This window comes from Myiozetetes cayanensis, unplaced genomic scaffold (assembly GCF_022539395.1).
Source record: "Myiozetetes cayanensis isolate MyiCay16 unplaced genomic scaffold, myiCay2020 scf10, whole genome shotgun sequence".
In the NCBI taxonomy this organism is placed as follows: domain Eukaryota; kingdom Metazoa; phylum Chordata; class Aves; order Passeriformes; family Tyrannidae; genus Myiozetetes; species Myiozetetes cayanensis.
The window spans coordinates 2647329-2671090 of record NW_026086605.1 but is presented as its reverse complement, the minus strand read 5'-3'; the positions used below and the strand labels follow the sequence as shown (position 1 = coordinate 2671090).

The window sequence follows — 23762 nt, the reverse complement described above, 5'->3', positions numbered from 1 at the left end:
TTGGATTTTTGAGTAATATATTAAATTTCAGTGACAATTCCTAGTGTGTATTTGCTAAGAATGGACAGAAAGTGCTAGGAATTCAATAAACTAAACATTGCACTCTTATTGTCAGCCTAATAAAGAAAAACACTCAAAGTTTTCATGACTGGGTGTGAGTAATACAGAGTAGTTGTGGAACTTCCTTAAATCTGTCCTTGTAATTTGAAATACCCCACAGTACTTTTAGTTGCTGAACACATGTTTTTCTGCAATTGTGGTTTTGTTCTGTAAACTTAAATGTGTAGCATAAAAAAAAAAAAAAGTAAAACAAGCACAAAGAAAACTTGCATTTCATATCTAAAAAGAAAAATGTATTCAAGATTTTCATGTAAAAACAAATCAGGGACATGCTTAGTCATGGTCCCTGATTTGAGAGAGCATTTTAGAAGTGCTGTATTTTTCTCAAACCTTTTTTATTTTGAGTAGCACACAAAAAGTACTTGGTAATTCCCACACATTAAAAAAGTGACTTTATACAGTGAGACACGTATCAGAGGTTAATGTAAAAGAACAACAAACAACAAGCACTGAATAAATTCCTCCTTCATTTCTAGGTTGGGTCAGGTAATCTATATTGGGCTGCATTATTAAAATACATATTTTTGTAGGGGGAAATTATTTCAGAAAGACAGAGTAACTTTAATAAGTAATGATTCATGCATTCTTCAAAATTGATTTAAAACAAACAAAAAATCCCAGTGCTCCCTCCAACCCTTCCCAAATTAAATGACTGTCTTTAAGAAGTGATGTGTAAAGCCATGGGTTTGAGTCACACTGTTATGTTTATATAATGTGGTTTATTCAAATCATCCCTCATCTGAATAATACTCAGTAATTCATTGTGTGTGTGAGTCAGGCTGCCTACAAAAATTTCAAACTCTGACTTGTTTTTGATATTGCTCTTTTGGCTTCTCTGTTCTCTGGTTTTATTGCTTTAAATGTCTCTTGTTCTGACTTCCTTGGACTAGTTTTTTTTTTCCCCTCTGTTTTCTGTTTTTATAATTCAAACCTTTTTAACTCTTTTTATGAAAGCAGAGGGCAAAACTGGCAACACACACTATATCACCACACTTCCCAGGGATACAATGGATGGGTTTTTATTATGTATAGCTACAAAGAACAGTGAACAGACAGGTGCCCGGATCAGAAGAAATTCCTAGCAGGAATATAACATAATGCACACATCTGGGACCTCCTGACACTGTACAGGACAGCAATTGTGTCTTTCTATTGCACTTCCATTAAATTATATAAAGCTAACAAGTATTGGGTGCTTCCATGTGCATTTGCAAGGTTGGAGTGTAGTAAAGCAAATATGCATTACAGCCAAAGAAACTATATTCCCTCTTAATTCCATACTGAAAACCACAAATATATAGGAACAAAGTCTTTCAGTAGTATTTTCACAGTCACATTCTTTTTAAAATTTAGTTTAAACTATGCTGCAAGACACTACTGCAAAACAGTAATAATTTCATCACACTAAATTATCTTCAACACAAATAATACTTAATCACGATATCAGATCACAGCTTTAATAAGACAACATGATGTTAACCTAATTTCAATCTGCCTTACTTCAAATCTTTGGAAAACACTGATTAAACTGGCATGTGAGTTCCATCTGTAGAACCAGCGTAGAGAAGTGGCACGGGCTTTTTCCTACCTTTTCTGGAATCATTGGGGTTAGGTGAGGTGGCACCCAGGAGTGCTGCATTTAAGAGGAATGACACCAGCAAGGCTCTGGTGGTGCCCATCCTGCCAGGAGATCCCAGTAAAACTGAGCATTAGTATTTATACCCTGCACCTGTAAAAGAGTGAGGCTCCAAGGGTCAGCCTGGCCGGCCCTATCTCAGATCAGGCAATATTTTTTATGACTACCAGATCTTTACAGAATGATTGCACAAGAGTAGCAAAGCTTCTGTTTGCTCGATAATTTGTGCTTCTCAGGAAGTAGAACTAGGGGGGAAACGAAACTCCAATCCAGGCAGAACCGGCAGATGGCCTTATTACAAATTATCTTAACTGTATGTACAGGCCCAGTGTTACCTTTGGAACCAGAATGGTGAATGTATGTATTTCCTTGCCTCAGCTATCACAGTGTTATTTTCTTACTGCTAATAGATAATTACTTACTTAAGCAGACTGTAAAACATTGCAAGGTGAGGCAGTAATTTCCAGCAGGCTTTCTTCAGCAGAGTGTCCTGGTCTTATAAATGTTTATACTTCTGTTCTCCATTTGAAACTGCAGCCTTGTTTCCCTGCTGTTTGTACATAAACAACATCATGAGTGGGATTATGTCACATATCAAAAGTAAATTAATGGCAGCTATTTGTAACATACCCTCATCTGCAGGCCTCTGTTGAGCTTGCTCTGCTTTGCCAATGCCTTCCTTCAACCTACCACTATGGTCCTCAGCTGCATCTGCCAACAAGACTCCCTTCCATCCTTCGAATCACATAGTTTATAAAAAAGGAAGAGGAGTATGGGTGAAACTAAACTCAAACTTCCTGTTGAGCCGGGGTCCTTGGCTGGTCTATGCAAAGTCTTCATGGATCTATAGATCACTCAGGCCACAACAGCCCAGAATCCTGTTTGCTGGAGTCACTGTATTGCACCTCTACTGCTGTTCCTCATCTGATGAGGAGAAATAGAAGTCAGCTAAAAACAAGCCAGTTGTTGGTCTAATATTCTTTTCTTCACTCTCCTTTCAGGCCATGCCTCTCTGTTCATTTTGGTTGTGGTGCAAACTGCAACCGTAACGCAATAGTTGACATAACTCAATATTCCTGCTGGTACATTCCAACCTTCCTTCTGCAGAGAGGCACAGCTTGGGTGTAGAGACAAAGGGGATAAAGAGTCCTCTTTCTGCAAACCTTCACAGTGCTAGAATAGAGGAAAGAAAGACAAAAGGCATGAGTCCAGAAACAAAATCAGAAGCTGTCAAAGCTGTTGCTGAGAAGAGCAAACAAACTGGAGGACAATGGTAAATACAACTGATTGTACTCAGATGTTAATGAAGAAATGTAAGCATGAACATTGCTATTCACAGCTCTACTTCCTGACAAAAGCAAAAACAATACCATGTGCTCAGTGGAGTGATCACACACTGTCGTTGGGAAGGGGCTATGGGATCATAGTACTGCCTCTAAATTCTTGAAGAATAAGACCTTTGTACCGACCCTGCAGCCCAAGCATCTGGAAAGCAGTTTTGCAGAGAAGGCCCTGGGGGTCCTGGTGAATGAAATGGCCATGAGGCAGCAATGTGCCCTTGCAGCAAAGTCAGCCAGTGGCAACCTGGTGCTGCCACTAACAGAGGAGTGCTGCCTGAAGGTCAGGGCAGTGATTCTTACCCTCTACTCAGCACTGGGGAGACACACCCGGGGTGCAAGTTCCAGTCCTGGGCTCCCCAGTACAAAAGACACGGATGGACTTAGAGGAGCAAGTCTAGCAGAGATGATTAAAGATCTGGAGCATCCCTCATATGAGGAGAGGCCAAGAGAAGAGAAGGCTCAGGGAGGTCTCATCAGTGTGTACAAATAGATGATGGGGTGGAGTAAAGACAGAGCCAAACTCTGGTTTGTGACACGGTGAACAGAAAATTTATGGATGATACCAAGGAGGTTCCACAATAGAGAAGGCCTAAATGCACTGTGGTTAAATTTATCCACAATAATTAAATCTTCTAGGCATGGTTCTTGAACACCAGCTTGGCTGACAGGCTTCTTTCCAGGCCTCAGGCATTTCAGCTGACTGGTGCATTTCTGGCACATTCAGTGAAAGGTCTTTAACTTATATGAGGGCCTATGCCTTGATAACAGGCACCTTTGACTTACAGTTGCTAAAAGGCCAGAATTCTCTGCAGATAATGTACCTTAGGTTATCTCTCTTTCCTATTGCACATGCTGACATCAGAGCAGCACAAAGTATTCTGCAAAATAAAGTACCATAAAAGTCTGCAAATAATGGGGATTATTAGGATGCATTCCTGACAGCATATCAGCAATCCATTGGTGTTCTCAAATCAGAAATAAATGGCAACTACTGCCTCAGCTCTTGACCACCTATCACTGAGACAGAATATGTAGGATCGGATTTGTCTTACTGTAATAAAAAGGCATCAGGAACAAGAAACCTGAAGAAGTTTGTCTAAGAAAATCAGCTTCAATTGACTCATGATATCTGCCATCAGAACTCAGCTGTTTGCTGGAACAAGTGTTCAATAAACTATACTGTTATACTTGGAATTAAAGAAAAAAATATGATCTTTTTTTATGCAATTTCAGTAAAAAAATTTCAGCTTCAAACTACTGAAGATTGAGTTTTTCAGTCACAGTTGACATTTTTAGTGGTACTTAGAGCTGTTGGAGACTATAGAAAGCTCTGCTGTCTCCACTGATCAATAATCAGTCTTCACAGTGATCCTGCCCAGGAATGCTCTGCAGGACTTCAATTCTTCAATATTTTCCAATTCATTTTGTGTTGCACACAGGTAGGTAATACCCCATCAGGGGAGCCCCCAGTACTGCTCACATTTTTACTCTTAGTCTGCTTTACTTCTTCCCTACTACAGGAAAAATGTTTGGTTGTAAGTCTAAGGAGGCAGCAAAAGATAAGTATCAGAAATCTTAAGAAGAGTCATTCACAGGTGAAATCGATCTGTACAGCACCCATACCCACCACTAACATTTGGGTGCTGTCCTGGCTGGGTAGGGTCTCATATCCAGCAAAACCCATAGTATGAACAGAGTCATCTCCCTCATGACATGACACACCTGCATTTTGGTCCCAAAATGAATGAAGATCTTTGACAGCCCTGCATTTAAAGGGTTTCTGGCAAAGGGCGTGAGAACAATTTCAGCAAATGCTTCTTATGGGCCATATCTGCTCCTGCCTTACATGACCATGCAGCTGCATTCTTTAAATCTGCTTTATGTCTGATCCTCAAGCCTGGCTTTTGGCTTCCTTTTTACACTCCCCTATTCAAATCACCCTGAGTTCTTTGAAGCGCTTTTAATTGAGTGATCTTCCGTCTTCCTTTTATGCCTGTTTCTTTTCTGAGCTGTACTGAGACAAAATACACCTGGCAGTAGCAGCTGGCCACTGAAAGAGAAGCTGTGAACAGAGAAGTCGATTTGGTTCCAAGATTTCCAGCTCTTCAGTGTTTCCATCTGTTACCCTTCATGCCCCGACCTTGCCTTCAAACCAGAAGGACCAGCAGGAAGGAAATGATGCTACTAGTTACTAAAGGGGATTGCTCAAGGAAAGTCATCTCTTCAGATGCCCTGAAAATGTATTTGAAGCTAACTCACTGGCCACAATAGTATATCCTTGCCAAGGGTTTTTGTTCAGCCTATTTACCTCCCAGAACCTATCATGATCTAAAAAAAAAACCCAACAAACAAACAAACAAACAACCCAAACCCCCATCAACCAAACAAAAACACACAACCCTCCCCCAAACAAAAAACAAACAAAACCACAAAACCTAAGAAATCCATAAACAAATCCACAAACACAAAAACCCAAACCTAAACAATCCACAAAAAAACCCCCAAAACAAACCTTAAGGCAATTTTTCTTCTGGCTAAACACAGAAATGCAAAGAAAAAGCTGAATTAAGCTAACTCAAAAACAATCACCTCTATTTACTTGGGATGTTAGTAGTTTAAAAAAAATTTTTTCTAAATAAGAATTCCTTCGTGTGGTGTAACTGTGGTACCATGTCTTGCTGTATTTGTGTTTCAAGTCTGGAAAAGTCAGGCTTGCTGGTTTTAGACTTTCCTGTGCTCAAGCCCACCCAAGCCTTTCATATAAATGCTTTTCATATGAAAATTGTGTGCCTTGGTTTGTCACTTAATCTAGAACTGGATTTTGTTTGTATCTATCATAATTCTTAACGCTTCTTAGTACTTTTTATTGCTTTTCTTCCTTGTACTAATCAAAGATCTGAAAGCATCAAGCATCTTGACTTAATGTGCAGTTTTAGTAATTAAATTCTGCACCAAAGAAAAAATTATCAATTTTTTAAAAAGTCATCCTATCTCCAGTCTAATACTCAATGCAACATAATCTAGTTTTCCGAGCTGTGTGTCTTATTTTCTCTGAATCAAAAATTTAGCAAGATAGAATGTGAAATGTAGTATTTGCCATTTCCTTTTATCTTCCTTTTTTTTTTTTTTCTATTTTTTTCCCCCACCTAGCTGGGCAGATCGTTTCTACCAGTGTGTTTTTTATGATATGAGGGGTGCTCTACATCTGACCATCTGAGGCAACACGAGCTTGGCATTTACTGAACAGATGGGCAATGACAGCCATAAATATCTCTCACTTGTTTCTCCCCCATTCCCCATCCCCAGGCACTATACAACAATTTGGAGGCAGGGAAAAGGAGTTAGTAAATTTTGCCTCAGCAAATGAAGTCAGTGTACACACATAAATTTCTGTATCAGGTGTTACACGATGGCAGCTACGTCTTGACATTTAACTGCCAGCCAAGAGAAATCGTCAAAATCAAACATTTTAATTAGCAAATGTTTAAATAAGTTACATGCATAACTTTTTAACTATGACTGGTCTCCCAGATTCTTTGAAAATGACTGAGGCAGTCGAGTGTTTCCCTTCACCCCTGCGAGATCAGGCATCCAATACACTTCTCACTAACCATTCTGGAGATGTTTGCTGAAACACTTACTGCTGGAGCGATGCGCTCAGCTTACACATTTCACAATGAGGGTGCATATTGAGGGCAAACATACCTCAATTTCCACGGTGGGAAAATCCCAAAGGCCAAGCCAGAGTGGGCTACACCTCCCTGCAGAGCCAATACCACGCAGTAGGTTTTGCTCTTCAGCATTGAAAGGCAGCAATGCTCTCAGGTAGGCTGAGGGAGCGGTAAGGTCTGCCCAGCGGGCTCCACTTTGTGCTTGCTGTTGTATAAATAACCAAGAATTAGTATAAAGAAGAGAGCCCAGGAGCTGGCTGTGCCATAATTCCTAGGCAGGCACTGGCCACGGTGATTGCCTGCCCAAGTGCTCACAGCCCAACCCAGGCACTTCAGTGAACACATCTTGTTAGGTAACGTGAGTTTTGTACTGGTCTATTTGTCTAAAAATAACAGAAAGAAAAATGTGGGAAAGGTGGTGGGGACACCTTAGAGTGAAGGCATATAAAATTTTTTTTTTTTTTTTGGTTTTCATTGACTTTCAGATTTAATAGATTGATTGCAAGCTCGACAAATATGGTCCAAGAAGAAGCTTGGATCAATAGAAATATTCAAAGTACTCACAAAAGACTCTGCATTGTGTTTGCAAGTTATCTGTTGTAAGAGTCTCATACATCTCATCCCCTGAATGATCTATATTCTTTCCTTGAGGATTTCACTGTGCTGCAACTGCTTTGCCCTTGGTGTTCCCTGGTTCACGTGAACTCAATAACACAATGAATTGATTTTTTCTTGTCATAAGCATTCATGAGTCACCCCTTGAAAAAGAAAAAGACAATAGCCATTGACTTATTCCATTGTTCTCTTCGTAGCTGCCCCCTTACACTGTAGGAAGATTGGTGTCACTTTGAACCAAGAACTCGAGATAAGAATAGTAATAATATGGCCTTTGACTGAGCTCAAGATCAGCAGCCTTGAAAGAGAAATAAGTGCTACCACAAGCCTTTTCCACCAAAATTTGGTGGAGCACTTAAGGAAAGAGTGGTTAAAAAGTGTGAGTAGATGTCAATTATTAACAATCATTACCTGCATTTACTAAGAACACTACAATGACTACACTATTCAACCTGAAATTTAAGATATGATATATAACTGGAGAAGACATACATAGCCAAGGAATGGTGAGGAAAACCTCAGACCTTAATGCAAATATGACAGTGTAAATACAACTGTGGGGAGGTTGATATACTTTCTCTTCATTCAGTATTTAATAGAGAGAAATTTATAGAGACAGTTGGTGTTTTGCTGCAATTATATAGGTTGTAGTTGCATGATAACAGAAATTTATTAGAAACCATTAGCTACTCCACATAGTTTAGTCATAAATATTAAGTATGTCTGAACAGCTAAACTTTCATCCTCAATCTATATTATCTCTTAGCCCTCTTTCCCTTCAAGACCCTTCCTAAGAAAATTCCCCTCTGGCTTTATGCGAATACTTTTTATCACATTGGCACCTGATAAGTCAAAGGTGTTGAACTCTGATAGAAGGGGTTTTCCCTTGAGAAGTTTTGAACATGTTCCCAGCACCCTCAACTCCTCTTCATCAAACTTTAGCTCCAGACCCTTTCCAAGCTCTGGACACACTCCAGCACCTCAGTGACTTTTTTGCAGTGGGGGGCCCAAAACTGCACCCAGGGTCTGAGGTTCCTCACCAGTGCTGACTCCCTGGTTGTCCTGGACATGCTGCACGATGGCACTAGGGATGATCTGCTCCATAACCTTCCCTGGCACCACGGTGAGGCTGATGGGCCTGGAATTCTCCAGATCATCTTTCCAGCCCTTATCAAAGATGGGTGTCACGTTTGCTCACTTGCAGTTGAGTGGGACCTCCCCAGTCAGCCAGGACTGCTGGGGAATGATGGAAAGTGGCTCAGTGAGCACTTGCACCAGCTCCCTGAGTACCCTGGGGTGGATCCCATCCAGGTCCAGAGACTCGTGGGTGTTCGAGTGGTGCAGCAGCTCCTCTTGGACCATTTCCCCTTGGATCACTGAGGCTTAACTCTGCTCCCTGTCCCTGACTTCCAGCTCAGGAGGGTGGGTAACCACAGGACAACTGGTCTTACCTTTGAAGGCTGAGGCAGAGAATACATTAAGTACCTCAGCCTTTGTCAGCATATTTCCCTTCACATCCATAAAAGGAAGGAGATTCTCCTTAGCCCTCCTTTTGCTGCTAATGAATTCACAGAAACATTTTTAATTGTGTTTTACAGCATCAGCCAGAGTAAATTCTAGTTTGGCTTTGACCCTTCTGATGTCCTGCCTGTATGACCTCATGGCATCCTTGTAGTCCCCCTGATTTTCCTGCCCCTTCTTCCAAAGGTCTTAAATGTTGCAGTGAAGGTGCCAACGGTCTGTTGACTCAGGTGGAGCAGACCTGAGAGCAGACACTGAAAGTTCATTTTAACCTGCCTTGGCCACAGTCCCAGGACAGCCTTATCAGACACAGTCCAGCACTAGGGATGAAAATGCCCTTTCCAGAGACCTCAAAGCAAAGCTGCTCTGATGGCTCAGTAGCTGAGGATCTCTCAATATCTCTCCCTCCAGCACGTTCCATCCACAAAATTTATTGCTTATTGGGGAAACAGGCCGAGAAAAAGTGTAAAGAAGGGAAGGGTAAAGGTACTTACTATTTGTGCTGCCTTAGGAGCGTGTTTATCTTATTCCCAATAAGATGCAAAAAAATTTGCCTGCTCCTGCAAAGATTGCTGGTGTGGGGTATAGTGTTTTGAAATCGGAAAATGAGGTGCTAAAATCGTCTTCGGCTTTTGAGAGGGATTTGGGAGAGAGTGAATAAACGGACTACTGAGAATGAGTTGCTCAGGGCGGAGGTCAGAGAGCTTAAATTGTTGCTTTCGGGAAGTGATAAGAAACTACAGTTAAAGGATTAGTCGGGAAACCTTCAAGTCCGTATCTAATTTCGACACCGAGATTTACAGCAGTGATAGCGAGGATGATGATGAATGTGTGGAGGTTTTGGATACTGAGTGCCAGGCATTCTCGGAGTGACAGCCCTTTTGCCACCTTGCAATTTTCAAACAGTTTGTGTTTTCAAGTACTGCACTCCAGGAAGGCGTTATTAACCCTGGTAATGCTCATTTATTGCTAGTAGTTGGTCTCTTTTTCCCTGTAGAGATGCAAGCCGAAAAACTGGCACCTCTGCCTTATATGAAACAGAGCTTTGATACTGCAAAAAGAAAAAAAAAAAAAAGCTATACTGCCTGCACTTGAAATTATTTATGGGCAAAGAAAAAAGAAACAAACAAAACAAGCAAAGAAATAAACAAACAAACAAAACCCTAGACATGGGACTTTTGTTTTCCAGAATTGATTTTGCCTGACAGTGAAGTGCTAGGTTAACCTGGACAAATAATTATACTATCATGGTAATATTATAATTAGGATTTGTATGAATTTTATGGGAGGGCCTGACTTAGGCAGTAGGGCACAGACTAAGCTGTTATGCAGTGCTGATCTCACAGCAGATCTGGACCACAAATACGACCTTCCTGGAATTTTTTCACAGCTCAGGTTTGTGAGGGCCCTGTGTTCTTGCTGGAGAACCCCATATACAAACAACATATCACTTGGAAAAACTCCAGATTAGAGATGATGTCCTTCAAGACACCAAAATTTTGAGTGCAAAATGCAGAGCCACTTTCAGGAACCAAGACAAGAAATATCAACCTAGAAACACTGTCTTCCTGGTTTTGTAATTACATAATTTATATTGGAAATCGACCGTAATAGAAAATAACTTAAATAGCTCATTTTCTCAACAAGAACTTACCATAAATATTCAGACATTATATGTGATGATCTCTATGCAATTGGAAGAATAATTTTTGTCTTTCAGCCATGCATGATTATCCAGGTATTTTTAGCTACATAAAACCTTCTTCATTTGAAACATTTCGTTATTCCATGAAATTTTTATGCAAAATTTTATCTGCTTCTCAAAAAATTGATAGGAAGCAGGATTAAAGAGAAGGCTTAGGAGAGTATAACAGCAGCACTTGAGTTCAAATATTGTGCTTGCTAGCACTGACTGTAGTGAAAACAGAAAACATTTCAGGGCAGTTCCTGCAGTCCCTCGCCTGATGGGTAAAGGCACACATTGCATCACACTGAGATTTACTAAGTACCTCTCACAGGTACAGATGGGCTCCATTACCATTCGTAATTTACTCACAACTACCCTATGGAAAAGGAGGACTCTTGATCTTAATTTACATCTGAAAAGGCGGGAAACAAACTCATGTTTGTTGTGGAGCAAGAACCAGCCATCTGTGTTCTCTACAACCCAGGCCCTATTTTTCACTACCAGAGTCAAGATAACCATCTTGAGAGAAGTAAGCTGATGATTCAGGTACTGTGATAAGATTTGAGAACCTAATACTGTAGGCTGGCAACAAATCTGAGGGTTGTTAATGGGCTGCAAACTTCCCCTGCTCTTCTGGCTTCTTTCAGTGCTGAGTTTTTTTGTCAAACCCACCTCTTTTCACGACCTGAGCCACCACCATAGAAAGCCTGTCATGCTTGGATTTTAATCTCGAATTGTCAATGAAATTACTCAAGGCAAGGATATTGCTCAATCCCTCAGATTGCTTTACCAATGTGATCAGTTGTTGGTGTTTACCAAGGCTTACAGGATCTGGTATGGAATCAGTTTCTTCACTTTATGTTTCAAGAGAAACCCAACAAGACTGAAAACAGCAGCTGGGGACAGACCTCATGCTGGTCTGCATCTTCCTCATGAGGGGAAGCAGAGGGACAGGCACTGGTCTCTCATGTGAACCAGTGACAGGACTCAAGGGAATGGCCTGAAGGTGTTTTAGGTTTTATCAGGATAAGATTCCTCCCGCAGAGGGTGGTGGGGCACTGAACAGGCTCCCCAGGGCAGTGGTCATGGTCCCAAACCTGCCAGACCTCAGGGACTGTTTGGACAACCCTCTCAGGGACAGGATGGGATTGTTGGGGTGGTCTGTGCAGGGCCAGGAGTTGGACTCAATGATCCTTGTGGGTCCCTTCCCACTCAGGGCATTTTATGATTCTATGAACTGCCAGGGGCCAACAACAATAACAAATGATGCTTGAGAAACATGAGATACAGAACAGGAGTTGAATTCATGCTCTCCTGGATGACAAAAGAGTCCAGCTCTTGGAAAAATGAGAGAATCTAGTTACACTTGATCCCTCATCTTGTTATCACCAAAATATGAAAAAAAATGGGGGGAAAATGGCATTCTAGATCAGATTTAAAGATTAACCAACTTCTTGCACTCTGATACATCCAGGCTCAAGCATATATTAATAGAACTTGTTTGTAGAACTTAAACTGCAACTTAAACATTTCAGCTTTACCATTAAGACAGCAAACAACAAACAAAAAGCTTAGAGATCACAAAACTGACTCCCCACAGAACTGCTGAAATAGCATTTTTTTATATGGAGATGAAAATGACTGAAGCAAATTGGGATTAACAGGCATGAATCAGTAAGCACATTCCTAATGTTTATTCTAGAGCTTCTGGTAATCTAGCAGCAGAGTTTCTTTCAGAACTCACTTGGCACTGAAAGATCAATCTGTCAAAGGAGACAGTTTTACTTAGATCCAAGTTCATTCCTATTCTCATTATCACGTTCCCAAAGCTGTATTGGGCCAGCAATAACAATCACGCTTTCTTGGCCAGAGGTTGCCTCTCTCTTGGACCTGTTAATGCAGCCTTGGTAGCACCTGGAAAAGTAGTCAGAGGCCCTGCACACCGCCAGTTCACAGCGCAGGTAAACCTCTGGATTGCTCCAAACAAACTGGAAGGCCTTGAATTTAAACCTCAGGATGTTTCTGCGAGGTGAATAATATGTAGCATAGGTAGAATCTCGAACACACCTGAAAAGAAGCAAAAAAAAAAAACACCACCTTTCATGAATACAAACTGCAGTCATTTACATGCAATAGAACATATGATGTGGGAGAGGAGAGGAGAGAAAAAAGGGGACAGATACAGGAGTTCAAAGGCAGTTCTATCTGCAATTGTTATGCATAAGAGCTCACCCATTCCGGATGATGTCATAGGTTTCTGCCGTAGAGTTGTGGGGAGATGGAGATGCCACACACGTGTCCAGAAACAGCACCAGGTTTGGATCAGAGCTGTGCAGGTAGGCTTGAAGGAACAAATTCTGGTTGATATGGACGTAGTATGGTGAGTCGTACACTGGCCGTGAGAAGGATGAAGAGTCATAAAACGTAAGGTTTACGTCATATCTGCTGTACTGAGTTTCGTTGACTTCAAAATTGTTGTCCGCGACGTACATCGTCTGTGCCCACGTGTCCTGGAGCATCTTGCAGTTGACATGCAGGTGGAGATTTCTGTTTCTTGTGATTACAGTATCAGAAGAGGACCCTTTAATAACGTTGGAGTAGCTGATTGTATTGTTGTTTCCCTGTTTGATGCATAAAATAAAAGGCAAAATTAATTCATGTAGTCAGGTACCCTATTGCACCTTCAAACTTTGCTGTATCCTTACAGCAATGTGCACAGTAAAATCATCATTTCCCAGAAAGTTTGCCATGGAAAAGTTTGAATCCAATAATTTCTGTCCTCAAGATAAGAATCTATAATCTCCATGTGATATGCAGTGTTGGCCTAGAAAACTACTCACATTAAATGCAGACATAACTGAACTACATACAACCTCTAAAATGCTTTAAACATTATAGACATAAAGGTTCAGGTCCAGCACAGTATTTAAGTTAAAATCTGGCTTTAAACATGATTAGTCATGTTTAATGAAAGCTTTGAGATGTTTTTAACCATCACATTTAGCCTGGAACCTTAAAAATGCCAAATATTTTCTTTCTTTCACAACTTGTTCCTCAGAATATCCATAACAGGCTATGAGGGAATGCCCTGGCAGCAGATGCAGGAAACACAAGGGCTAACAAACCTTATCCCTCAGGAGAGGGAGAGGGACACTTCCAGTCCCTGCACACCCCAGCATAATTTTCAATTTGTGCTGGTTTTCAAAGCTAATTCTTCTGTTGGAATTTTTCATATCCTCCCAATATTTGCCCGTTTTTTTGGAGCATCTATTCCTACCTCTCTGACTGTGCCACAGCGCGTGTAGGGAATGTCGAAGGCAACAGACTCTGAGGAGATGTTGGGCGTGCAAAAGGGGTCATTCAGGGTGAGATTCCAAACAGAGTAGCCGTGGGACTGAAGGAAGTATCTGCTCACAACCACGTGCATGTAGTCTGGCAGACACAGCAGTGCTAGTGGATGGCAAAGAAAACATGTTATGAGCTCACTGAAGTGTCCCAATAAAAGGCTGGAAGTTGCAAATTAAATTAACAATATCTTTTGAAGGAGCAGCTGATATGGCAGAAGGAGTTCAGAACCCAAACTATATACTTGAATCTGTACGAAAATGCTACAGATACAATTTAAAATCACACGAAATGGGTGAAATTGGTACAACAAGATTAACAATCAGTGAATTAGCCGATCTTACTTGTGCTGTCATCTGCTGGAGTGGAGTAATAGTTGGCCTGAAACCCTCTGTACGTGTATCGAGAGTTGCTGTGAAATCGGACGGTCATGAGGTTTGAGGAGGACGTGTATGTGCGATAATAACCAGAACAGAACTTCCCAAGGAGAGGAGAGGTGTGCAGGGGCCCGTCATAGACTTCTATGTAGTCAGAGAGGCATCTGCCACCTTCCATCCTGGGGAGAAAACATGAAAAATTTAGTTAAATGCTTAATTTTTATTATGCATTTGTTTGGGGTTTTTTGTTTTTGTTTGTTTGGTTTTGTTTCTGGGTTTTTGTTTTTGTTTGTTTGTTTGTTTTTACTTTTTTATAGCAGAAGAGTACATTTTACTCTTCTGACTATCAAACATTTGAGATAGAAATTTCTGTCTCATTAGACGCCAGCCACGTTTTTGACTAAATAAACAAAAAAAGAACACATTTCTCGTCTCAAATGTACTTAAAATCTTCAGAAAAGATCCTTGAAATCAAACAGGCCTTTGCTTAGTGAGTCCAACTTGTCAGTCCCATACATTCATCTTCCCAAGTAATAAATTCTTACTTACTGAATATCTCCAAATCTAAGCAGGACACGGAAGTTGCTCTTCACTTCAATTTCCCACACACAGTTGGCATTGTTTGGATAATTTCTGGGGTAAAATGGGCTCTGTAATGTACCAGATGAAGAGGAAAGCAGGCCACCACAAGAATAATCTTCTGCAAAGAAAGATATTCCAAATTAGAAAAAAAAAAAAACACGTTTACTTCTTTTAACCTAAAGAATGAACAAGACACCTAATCTGGTCTAAGGGACTTTCAATTTTTATTTTCATTTTCTAGCAAACACTGAAGACCCTTCTCTCACTGGTCCAACATTCACAATGTGAACGTGAGCCTTTTCATCTGGGGACCCCACATCAGGTGTTCCTTGTATGTTCTACCTGAAGATCAGGAGACACTTGTTCACTGTGAGACTGACTGAGCACATGCACAGCTTGCCTGCAGAGGTGGTCAGCTCTCCATGCTTGGATACAGCCAAAAGCCACCTGGACATGGACATAGGTAGCCAGCTCCAGGTGACAGGTAGGTGAGTTAGGCCAAGTTTCCTCCAACACAAATCATCCTGTGATTATGTGAACCATACCTGGAGGGGTCTATTTGCTCCTGCCACAAGTCCCCTGAACCTACCTGAGGGTGATGTCACGGTGGTTGTCCATTTGGAAGTACCTGGTGCTGTAGGGACAGAGCAGCAAGTGAGGGCACGGTGTACCACCCAAGACCAGGAGCCCAGGGCTGGTCATCCCTCCCCAAAGCAAATCCAGGGATACGGAAACCCAAACCCCACAGTCAGCACTGTAACCTGGGAGACCCAGCAAGAGCAACCTCAGCCATCCTGGGACTCTGTGACCCTCAGCAAGGGCAGCAGGTGACCAGACCCCTCGAACCCTCCAGCCCCAGCTGAGCTCAGTGAAATAGGGGAGTGGAGCTGGAGTTTCCAGTGCTGCAGACAGGGAAGAGAGAGCAGCAGCCACACTTGCTCCTCCACACAGCTGCCTAAAGGAGTTCACTGCTCTGAGCACATTACCCCTCTAGATTTTGGAAAAACAAGTGTTTAACCATGAGCAGGAGCATTGGTCTCTGTAGCAATGAGAGTACCAGGAACCAAGTAACTCCTCTGCCTTCAGTAAAGGTCTGAAAAAAGATGACGGCCCAGTGGCAGCACTGGGGGAGGTGGAGAAAGCCCCATCCCTGCCCAACAGGCAAAGAAACTGGGTCTGGCAGCAGCCTCATGGCCGTGCTGTCCATAAAGATGTCCCTGAGAAACGATGCCCATCAGTGGGCCCATGGGAGTCAGGAGCCATCAGAAGCCCTTTAAGAGAGAGCAGCTCTGGTCTTACCTGTGGTGCTGTTGAAGGCAAGAAATGAGGAGTAGTAGGCCTGGAAACCTCTGCGGGCGATGCTGTAGTCACTGCGGAACAGGATGGTGAGCTGGTGGCCGGAGGATGTGAAGACTCGAGAGTCGTTGGTGCAAACAGTGCCGAGGAGCCGCCCCCCGGGGGAGCCGCCGTCGAACACCTCGATGGCATCGTAGGAGCAGCTGTCGCCTTCCAGCCTGGCAGGGAAGGGCGCTCGGTGGGCACCGCGGGCTGTGCCGCCTCCCGGCACGAGCCACGAGCCCGGCCAGAGCTGCAGGGCTCGGCCCAGGCCCCGCCATAGACACGAAGCCGCCCCTGAGCCCACGGCCAACCCTCCCCCCAGGACTCACTGCACATCCAAAAACTGGAGCTCCACTCTGAGGGCCGGGTCCCGCAGCTGAATGCGCCACACGCAGCGGGCGTTGTTGGGGTAGGAGTTGGGGTAGCCCGGGCTCTGGATGGAGCCCCACAAAGCCTGCAGTAAGCCACCACAGGAGCCTGGCCCTGCGGAGAGGAGCAGAGCCCGGGCACGGGCAGAGACCTCCTGGCATCCCATGGCCTGGAGCCGTCAGAGAAAGGCCCCACCAAGGAGGCTCTGCCACAGCCCCACAGAGACCCTCCCTCCCGGCCACGTGGCATCACCCCAAAGCATCACCCTGCTGTCCCCCCAGCCCAGAGCATGGCCTGTGCTCAGCCTGTGCAGTATCCCCAATCTGTGGGGTTGGCCATCCAGCATCTCTCCATCCTAGGAGAAAGCCAAAAGCCGCCTGATCATGGTCTTGAGCAGTCAGCTCCAGGCGACCCTGCTTTAGCCAGGCTGAGCTTTGGACCCCATTACTCCAAGGTGCCTTCTAACCTTGGCCATCCTTTAATTCTGTGATCCTTAACTGAGGGCAGAAGATAGTCAGACCCCATAAACCCTCTGGACATACCTGCAGTCCATGGCACGGGGGGCATCACGCTGGAAATAGCTGTCACTGCAGGGAGAGAGCAGCAAGTGAGAACACAGTGCTTTGCCCAAGAGGATCACCCCTCTGGGAGATGCCCCCTATCCAAGGGGAACCCTGGGACAATGAAACCCAAAACCCACAGTGGGCACTGTAATGAGGCAGGACTGAGCAGCTGCAGTGCCAACTGCCCCAGCACTTGCTCCAGGGCATCCCAACTGTGGCACCATGAAGACCAGTGCAAAACCTTTTCCACTGAAGGTGTGGCTGCCTGGTCACAAAGGATCCCAAGTGATCCCGCATCATCCTGAGCATCAGGGATGTTACCCATGGTCTGTAAGTGCAGCCCACATTTGGGTCTTCTGCTCTGATGAACACAGAGCATCCCAGAGGCAGAACATCCCATGGAAAACTAGTATGTAAATAGAAATCTGTGGTTACCTGCTGGTGGAGGCACTGTTAGTCCTGAGTCTGCAAAGAGAGAAAACCAGAGGGTGTGAGACACTTGGATTCCTCATCTCCCCTCACAGTACATACTATAATCTCCTGGAGAGCTATGAAGGGATCCATGGGGAGGATGGCCTGGCTAAAAAACATCTCCCTCCTCACTCTGCACAGGAGCAGTTTCCTAAATCCCAGATATCCTTAGCACAGTCTGCAAGTGCAGGAAGAGTGCTCCCTGTGGAACATGGACCCTGCATCAGGGACATGGACCTATGACCCAGCCTCACACAAACCCCAGGTGGGTTTTCTTCAGGAAATTGCCCCCAAAACACAAAGACCCACCTGAGCATATGACAGAAGCATCTCCATGATGACAGACGTAGTACTGGTAGCTGTAGGGGCACTCCCACAAATACTCTTCATAGCCTGCACAATTCACCTCCGTGATCACGTACGGGTATGAGTCACTCGAAGGGAAACTGTGCATCACCCCGAGGGGTGATCCGCAGCCAAGCTGCCTGCACACAACCTCAGCATCTTCCATGTTCCACAGGTGTCCACACACCTTCTCCCAGTCTCCGTAGTACAGGATCTCCACGTTGCCTGCGCAGCGGTCGGGCCCACCACTCAGCCTCAGTGACAGCCCTTGGACAGACACAGACCCTGCGTCACACCAGAGCGCTCCGGGCTCAGGCAGTGACACTGGACAGCAGAGCACAGCCCTCCACATCCCCTCCAGACACCCCTCTGCACCCACAGCACAGCTCAGGGCTGGCAGCCCCTTCCTGGGCTCCCACACTGAGGGACAGACAGGCTGGGCCAGCAGCAGGTCCCATCCCCGTGCCCAGGGCCACCAGAAGGGCCTTGGCAGACGCACTCACCATCAGCTGTGATTGGAACCATGGAGGAGAACAAGTAGGGAAAAAAATCACAAAGAGAGAAAATGAATTAGGACAAATGATCTGGGAGCTGTCAGTGCTCTCTACCCTTTCCCCAGTGAGTCAAGTTCCCAGTGAAGGGCACAAGTGACAGATCTTTTTATTTCTAGCAAGGAGGCTGGTTGCTGGAGGGCAGAGACATCCCTGAATTCCTGGCTCCTGGATATTTTACTCCTTGCATACATCCCTGGCCCCATCCTAGGGCAAGCATGAGCTTTGTCATCATAATAATTTGTTCCCAAGAATAAAAACTATGATAAAAACATAAAGCTATCACTATCATGTGAAGTAATAATACAGTAAATTCCATTTACAAGTCGTGGGGCCAAGTGTTGTTGGGGAGGTACTGCTTCTTCTAGAGAAGAAAAAAACATAGATCATACCATATGTGAAGGCCAAAAAGGCAAATATAATATGAAACTTCCTCAAACCCTGTTTCAGTCTCCAGGAATTAGTAGCCAACAAATTTTAGACCCATGCGATTTCTTTTTATTGTAGTAAATCACAGCAGTTTTTCCTTCCATTAACTATCAAATGTCTTTGTGAACCCATCAAAAGCCTGCAACTGCTCCAGAGAGTGCCAAGTGCCCTGCAAGTCAGACCAGTTTTCTCAGGGTCCTCAGCCCCCTGAGCTGGAAGGCAGGGATGGGGAGCAGAATGAAGCCCCCATAATCCAAGGGGAAATTGTCAGGGACACCCTCAAATCTATGGGGGTGGATGGGAACCACCCAAGGGAGATGGAGAGGCTCAACCTAGAGAAGAGAAGGCTCAGGAGGGGCACCTTATTACTCTCTACAACTACCTGGAAGGAGATTGTAGCCAGTCCCTTCTCCCAAGTAACAAGTGATAGGACAAGGGGAAATAGCTTCAAGTTGGGCCAGGGGAGGTTTAGATTGGAGATTAGGGAAAATGTAATCATGGCAAAGGTTGGAACAGGCTGCCCAGGGCAGTGCCCAGGCACCCCAGTGGGGTCATTATCCCTGAAGGGATTTCAAAGACATGTGAAAGACACTTATAGGTGTAAATGTGTGGGCCATGGTTTAGTGGTGGGCTTGGCAGTGCTGGGTTAATGGCTGGACTGGATGATCTAAGAGGTCTTTTCAAACAAACAATTCTCTGATTCTGTCTGCTGGCTTCACCTGATCTGATCAGAAGCTGATGGCTCTGCTACTGGCATGAGAACAGGCTGTGGACGTCTGCCTCTCCCTCCCTTTCTCCAAACCAAAGAAGGACAAAAATCCTAACAGAAATGGAGCTGACACAAAATATTTGGGGAGATGGCCAGAGCCAGGCCAGTGACAAGGGAGGCTGCACATCCAAAAACTCCCGTCACAGGTTCTGCTCACGTTCCCACTACATCTAAGCTTCTCTCATGCCCTTCCACCCCCAACACCACTGATTTCATCAATACCATGCTGCTGACTGCCGCTGGCGTCGGTAACTGTGTCAAAGAAGGGTTTTCCCTGCTAAGGCTCCTGTACGGCTGATGGAAAGCCTCCAGGTGGCACTCAGAGATCGAGGGTGTCCCGTAGGACAGGGCTCTGGCACCCGGGGAAAGGTGATCTCCTTCCTAGTGCTTCTGTGATCAGGTGACAGCACCAAACATGTCAAAATTAATAAACATAATCCAAATTAACAAGGGCATTTCATGTGAGTCCTGCTCTGTCTCTGTATGGGTCAATGGAAAATGGTCTACAAACCTGTACTCAGTCAAAATTCCTCTGTGCAAACTGTGGATAACTTTACTCTGGGCTTTCAGATACTCAGAAACTGCTGCATTTATACAGACTCTGTTTTTGACATGGCATTGTGATCCCGAGGTTTTAGCCCAAGGACAGACTTAATTAAGCTCTTCATTGCAGTGATGGCTGTCGTTCTTTCTCTGAGAAGAGGGACACACCTTCACTTACATGCTACATTTTGAGTGCATTTATGTACTACTCTACAGATTCTGGATGGGTGCATTCAGACCTGGGAGCCCAGTCTGAAGGATACTGAGCCCCTGTTTAAGCTGGTGGGTTGGCTACACTGGCTACAACTACATTAGAAGAGTTTCCAAATGCAAACATCAGCCTGGAGAGAATATTTATCAATGCCAATCCTATAAACAATGTGCACTTTTATATAACTTTAAAGTTACCTGGTGTTATAAGCCATTCTGGAACAGCATCTCTTGTAGTCCAAGCTGCAGACAGCGTCAACACAAGCAAAAACAACAATAAAATCAGAACAAAAATATTAGATAAAAATAAGAACATTACATGAATTAAGTAATGAGGATGGGAAGTTTGCATGCACAGGATCCCCTGGTGGCACTGGCAGAAGGATGTCAGCTGTTTTTCAAGGGAGTGGGTGATAAAAATCCTTCTCTAGGGACAACCTGAGGGGTGGGAATATGCCCCCACTGATTAATATCATGTATCATAAAACTTATAACACTGGCTCTCAGACTCACAGTTTATGTATTTAAAGTGATTTCTGGATGCAGAAGATCCTAACAGGGACATGTGTAATGTTTTCAGTTATTTGGGTACTTTACAATCCATCCCACCACACTGCTCCTCATGCCTGCAAGGCTTTAAACCTGAATTAATTAGATGGTAATAAAAGGATTAAACAGTAACTCAATATTTTCCAGCTGAACACCAACATCCCAGCTTAGTTTTCAGTATTACTAATGGCACCTCAAATATTTATGGAGGGAGTAAATAATAAGGGCATTAAAAACCTGAAGAAATAGGCCAGACTGGTTATTTCTTTCCACTGTGTACATGGGAGCACGGAAAGGGAAAGCAGGTTTTTGCTTTTGGTCCATTAGTCCAAGCCAAGTTCATTCCAGAATTTTACACTCAAAGAGGAAGGGATGGAAAGAAAGTGTGGCAACACTTTTGATTATTTTCCATCCTACCCTCCTGCATAAAGAATGCAACAGTAGCTGCTTTAAAAGCAATGCCTTGTCTCTCCCAGCACCATGCTCAGCCAGGGAATCCTCATCTGAAAAATGGGAAGGTGTTTTTTGAACACAAAAAAGCTATTTCACCCTCCCATCAGAACCCCCAGTGCCTCTGCAAGCAAATCAAATGACACTTGTAACAAGAATTAGCCTGTGGGAAATTAGAATAAAAAAAAATAAATGACAGTAATTCCTATTATATTCTAATAACTACAATAATAATAGGATAGGGACATGTGCCATACTTGTTTTATCTAGGGCACTCTGTTATTAAACACCAGTGTGCTGGTATGTACCTAATCAAATACCAACTCCGTTGTTCAAAGTGCACCTCTTCAAAAGAAACATATCTTTAGTCCAGAAAATACTTATTAGTCTTTAAATCCATTACCCCAATATAAAGAATTGGAAATTTATATCATTGGCTTTGCAGTATATTCATTTTATTTTACCAGGCTCTTTACAAAAATGGTGAGAAAAAAATTGAGTTCATTAAGCAGTTTTAATAAAATTGATTTACTCAGCTCATAGGCTTGACCTGCTCGTGGTTTTCCGAAGAACTAAGCTGTGCTGGTAAATCCTCTTTTACCCTTAAACCTCAGCATTATCCTGGGGTGAAATATAGCCATGAAGGAGATCAGAACTGAGACTTGTTACCTGCATCCACCTGGATCTGAAGACTTATCATCACCATCCAAGACAAGATCATGGTGGCAGCCATCTCCTTGCAGCTGCTGGTGCGGGAGGGCACCAGAATTTATAGGCAGGGACTGCACCAAAGGGTGTAGCTCAGCAGCCCAATCTCTCACTTCAGCAAGTCAATACCACATTCCCCACTGCTCTCACTTCCCTGACTTCCATGGCCATATGTTTGATTTGTTAACCAAGATTTATAATAGCTTCCTGGTTCTGCAAGATGACACCACCTGACTTCTGATTCAGGGGCAACAGAGACCAAAAGTGGTTGCAAAAGCTGCTATTTTTCCATCCCGTCCCTCTTTGGCTGTGAAGTTCAGTTGTGGCCAGTTATGTAACATGTCCCTTCCTTGTTCTTAGGTTTGAGCTGATTCTGAGCCAAAGCTGCTTTTTAAGATGGTGTAGAAGAGCTTTCCTTTTTGGGACTGCACATGTGGAAGGGTAAGACCGCGGTGGGAAACAATCGAGGGGCTTATGGAGACCCTTTATGCTGGCCTAAACTCTGGTACACCCACCCACTGCTGGGAGGGCATCAGACAGAGACAACCATCATGTCTCTAGTCCCTTAACTTTGCTGTGAATGTGCAGTTTCAGGGACTGAGTCAAATCAGTAAGGCTGGAAAAGACCTCAAAGATCCTTGAGTCCAACTGTCAGCACCGACACCGTATCCCCCAAGTGCCACACCCACGTGACTTCTGAACACTTCCAGGCACTGTGATTCCACCAGTTCTCTGGGCATCCTGTTGCAATGCTTGACAACCCTTTTGTGAAGGAATTTTTCTTAGTAACGTCCTCTGGCACAATCTCAGACCGTTCCCTGTTGTCCTGTTATCACACCTAACTTACCGTCACGTGTTTCTCAAATATTAGTTACTTACCTGACTTTCTAGAGGTAGAAGAATTTGGAACTAGAATGCTGAGTTGCCTTGAATTCCCCCAGACTTCATTTATGTGTATTTCTGTCCCTACAGATGTCACAAAAACATGCAGTAAAAGTGAGTATCTTCATCTTTTTCTGACCTCCCCCTGTTCATCCTTCATTGTGCTCTGAAGGATCATCACCAGGGCAGCAAGACTCAGTATGTTTAAGCTCTACAAGCTGCCTACAGCAAATCTGAAACCTCCAAAGTAACATTTTGACTTTTGTCTCAAATTCAGTGGTCGTACACTGATCATTGTTAAACAGTACAACCCTTCCTGGAGAACAAGGAGTATAAGTCCAGTGATAAGGGCAAGTATAGAAAATAAAGGAAAAATCATCCAAAATTCTCTGTTTCTGAAGCCCTTAATAGCATTACAGATCCCTTGACACAGTCCTCCCACTGGGATTTACCACATATTTAAGTGGTTAATTAACAGTTAAATAATGGCATCCAATGGAACTCTGCAGTGAATTTTTACAAAGAGAAATTATCATGGTTGGGTTTCAAAGAACCTACATTTGCACAACACTGGTAACTTTGGCAGTGTTTTAACAGTATAGAAAACCACAGAATCACAGAAATATTTAGCCTGGAAGGGACCTCCAGAGGCTGTCTGGTCCAACCCCTGGTTCAAGGTAGGGTTATCTTC

At 43.6% G+C, this 23762-nt stretch overlaps 1 protein-coding gene across 1 annotated transcript in view; it reads right to left on the bottom strand.

Annotated features, from left to right (window-relative positions):
* DMBT1 (deleted in malignant brain tumors 1) overlaps window positions 1–22296 on the bottom strand; it is a 51605-nt gene extending 29309 nt beyond the window's left edge. The window contains exons 1-14 of the mRNA XM_050340820.1: window positions 22151–22296; window positions 20681–20725; window positions 17945–18247; window positions 17600–17629; window positions 17144–17188; window positions 16562–16715; window positions 16194–16408; window positions 15484–15528; window positions 14862–15012; window positions 14280–14491; window positions 13868–14040; window positions 12823–13211; window positions 12376–12657; window positions 8423–8520 (exon numbers count right to left, since the gene is read on the bottom strand). Of these exons, the coding sequence (XP_050196777.1) occupies window positions 8423–8520; window positions 12376–12657; window positions 12823–13211; window positions 13868–14040; window positions 14280–14491; window positions 14862–15012; window positions 15484–15528; window positions 16194–16408; window positions 16562–16715; window positions 17144–17188; window positions 17600–17629; window positions 17945–18247; window positions 20681–20725; window positions 22151–22214 (2206 nt within the window). The 5' untranslated portion in view covers window positions 22215–22296. The remainder of the gene's footprint in view (window positions 1–8422; window positions 8521–12375; window positions 12658–12822; window positions 13212–13867; window positions 14041–14279; window positions 14492–14861; window positions 15013–15483; window positions 15529–16193; window positions 16409–16561; window positions 16716–17143; window positions 17189–17599; window positions 17630–17944; window positions 18248–20680; window positions 20726–22150) is intronic.
* Window positions 22297–23762: the final 1466 nt, after the last annotated feature.